Source organism: Austrofundulus limnaeus, unplaced genomic scaffold (assembly GCF_001266775.1).
Source record: "Austrofundulus limnaeus strain Quisiro unplaced genomic scaffold, Austrofundulus_limnaeus-1.0 Scaffold181, whole genome shotgun sequence".
NCBI classification, from domain to species: domain Eukaryota; kingdom Metazoa; phylum Chordata; class Actinopteri; order Cyprinodontiformes; family Rivulidae; genus Austrofundulus; species Austrofundulus limnaeus.
Genome location: NW_013952583.1, coordinates 993,243 through 995,888, shown reverse-complemented (window position 1 = coordinate 995,888; position 2,646 = coordinate 993,243). Strand labels below are relative to the sequence as shown.

Sequence of the window (2,646 nt, the reverse complement as noted above, 5' to 3'; positions counted from 1 at the left end):
CATATATATTTCAGCAAAGTTATAATTATTATTATGATATACACGTTATTTGTTGCTGTGTTGTCTTGTGTTATCTTGGTTTATATTTAACAAATCTTCTCTAATCTCTCTCAACTGAAGTGGCTTAAGAAAAAAAAGGGTAAAATGGTATTTCATAAAAAGGTTTCTTAAGTAATGAGTAAGTGATCATAACATCAGATTTAAATTTTTAAAATGTCATCAGACTGACAAAAAATAGGAAGTTATTTGCAAAATTATTTTTTAAAGACTAAAATGAAGAAAATTAATACATAACAACATAATTACAAATTAACAAATTCCAGCCGAAGAAACACTTTTCTTTTTTCAGTAGGTAATGTATATATTTATGCATATGTATATGTATATGTATGTGTATATGTATACTATATTGCCAAAAATATTTGTTCACCTATCCCAATGACTGTGCACCTGTTCACAAAGCAAGGTCCATAAAGACATGGATGGCATGGAGTGGTGTGGATGGTAAATGATAAATGGACTGAACTTATATAGCGCTTTATCAAGTCTCTCCGGACCCCAAAGCTCTTTACACTCACAGACATTCACCCATTCACACACTGATGATAAACTTGCACAGAGTCCTGACCTCAACCCGATAGAACACCTTTGGGATTAATTAGAGCAGAGACTGGGAGCCAGGCCTTCTGTCCAACATCAGTATGGGACCTCACAAATGCGCTACTGGAAAATTGGTCAAAAATTCCCATAAACACTCCTAAACCTTGTGGACAGCCTTCCCAGAAGAGTTGAAGCTATTCTAGCTGCAAAGGGTGGACCAACGTCATATTGAACCCTATAGATTAGGAATGTGATGCCACTTTAGCTCATATGTGAGTCAAGGCAGGTGAGTGAATACTTTTGGCAATATAGTTTATATGTATAGCAGAACAGGGTAAAGTACTTCCAGTGGCTAAATCTACTGTTTATATAATCATCAGCAGACAAAGCCAGTATCAGTGAAACTGACCTTTAACCCCACCATAATCATGTATGTATTTAATTGTTACATATATGGGGCGGCTGTAGAGGAATGGTTCGGAGTAATACCATAACCAAAAGGTCACCGGCTCGATCTCTCATTCTAGCCGTTTCAGTCATTGTGTCCTTGGGCAAGACACTTCACCCACCTTGCCTACTGGTGTTGGTCAGAGGGTCCAGTGGCACATGTGCATTGCAGCCCTGCCTCTGTCACTGTGCCCTAGGGCAGCTGTGGCTACAATGTAGCTTACCATCATCCGTGTGTGCATGGGTCTGTAAGTGTAAAGTGCTTTGGGGTTTGGAGGGACTTGAAAAGACGCAATGTAAGTTCAGTCCATTTACCATATATTCAGGACAGTTCAGTAAAGGATTTCAAGCTTTGGATTTGATTTTTCCAACTTTCCTGACAGGCGTATTATGAGTTGTTGAAGGTTCTTGTTACATTTTTTTGTTTTGTTTTCTCTATCACAATGGTGCCAATCCTGGACCACTGTCCTGCATGTTTTATGTGTTTCCTTGCTTTGACATACCTGATTGGAACGACGCAGTGATTAACAGGCTTCTGCAGAACATGAAGACCTGCCGAAGAGTAAAAAACCATGTAAAACATGCAAGCCCTCAAGGACTAGGATTGGACACCATTACAATTACTTTTACAACTATTACTTTTCACTAAATCACTTTTAAGGAGGGAAAAAAGACATTGTTTAAGTGAGAATTAACATGGGTTTTTTTTTGTTTGTTTGTTTGTTTATTTGTTTTTTACCAGGCACTGAGTCCATATCAGCTGCGTTTGAGTACTCGGAGTCCTGCTGCATGCTGACAGTGAGAAACCTGAGCCTCAGAGTGGTGATGGACTGGGACATACAGATGACTTAACAGTGGATGGATACATCCAGGTTTTATTTTGTTTGGATCTCTTGTTTATCACAACAACACCCTAAAAAATGTTTTGTTGGCTCAACTTTTAAAAGATTGTTGCAACAATTTCCACTCAGCTTTTTAAGTTACCAACACTGCCTATTATTAATACACGGTAAATTGCTTGAACTTTTATTGCTTTATCAAGTCCAAGGACCCCAAAGTGCTTTGCACTCCTGTCATTCACCCTTACGTTCACAACAACTGAATTAGACGGAGTGGGGTTCGAACCAGCAACCCACAGGTTACAGGACAACTCCTCTACCTCCTCTTGCTATTGTCAACCCACTTCCATCATGTACTGTGATTTTAGGTTCATCTGTCTCAACTGGTTTAGCAACCAACATAATTTAACTTGAGCATAATAAAGCTGAAGCAACCAAAATTTAATTTAGGTTTTTTTCATAATTATTAACTTGCCAAACGACATTAGTTGAGTTACTCTAACTTACTTTTTTACATACTGTATATGCTACTCACAAATATCCATGCAATTTCTTTTTAAAGTTACCAAAGTATCTTTTCATGTTGTTCAAACGTAATATGTTCTCAGTGATGACAAAAGAATTTGCTCAATGTATTCAAACATTTAAATTAAGGAGATGGTTTTTTTTTTAGTGGTGCTCTGACTTTTAAAAATAATTAGCCAACTCACTGAACCGTGTACATGTTGATAACTGAAAATTATTATTATTATTATTATTA

General features: G+C 37.1%; 1 protein-coding gene across 3 annotated transcripts in view; it reads left to right on the top strand.

Moving 5' to 3' along the window:
• Positions 1–2,646, top strand: part of ganc (glucosidase, alpha; neutral C) — a 27,889-nt gene that overhangs the window by 21,176 nt on the left and 4,067 nt on the right. For 2 of the 3 annotated variants that reach the window (XM_014018047.1, XM_014018048.1), the window contains exon 25: positions 1,790–2,331. In XM_014018047.1, the coding sequence (XP_013873501.1) occupies positions 1,790–1,899 (110 nt within the window). In that variant the 3' untranslated portion in view covers positions 1,900–2,331. Of the gene's footprint in view, positions 1–1,789; positions 2,332–2,646 lie in introns of those variants that run through there. The other variant, XM_014018049.1, reaches the window with a different exon arrangement.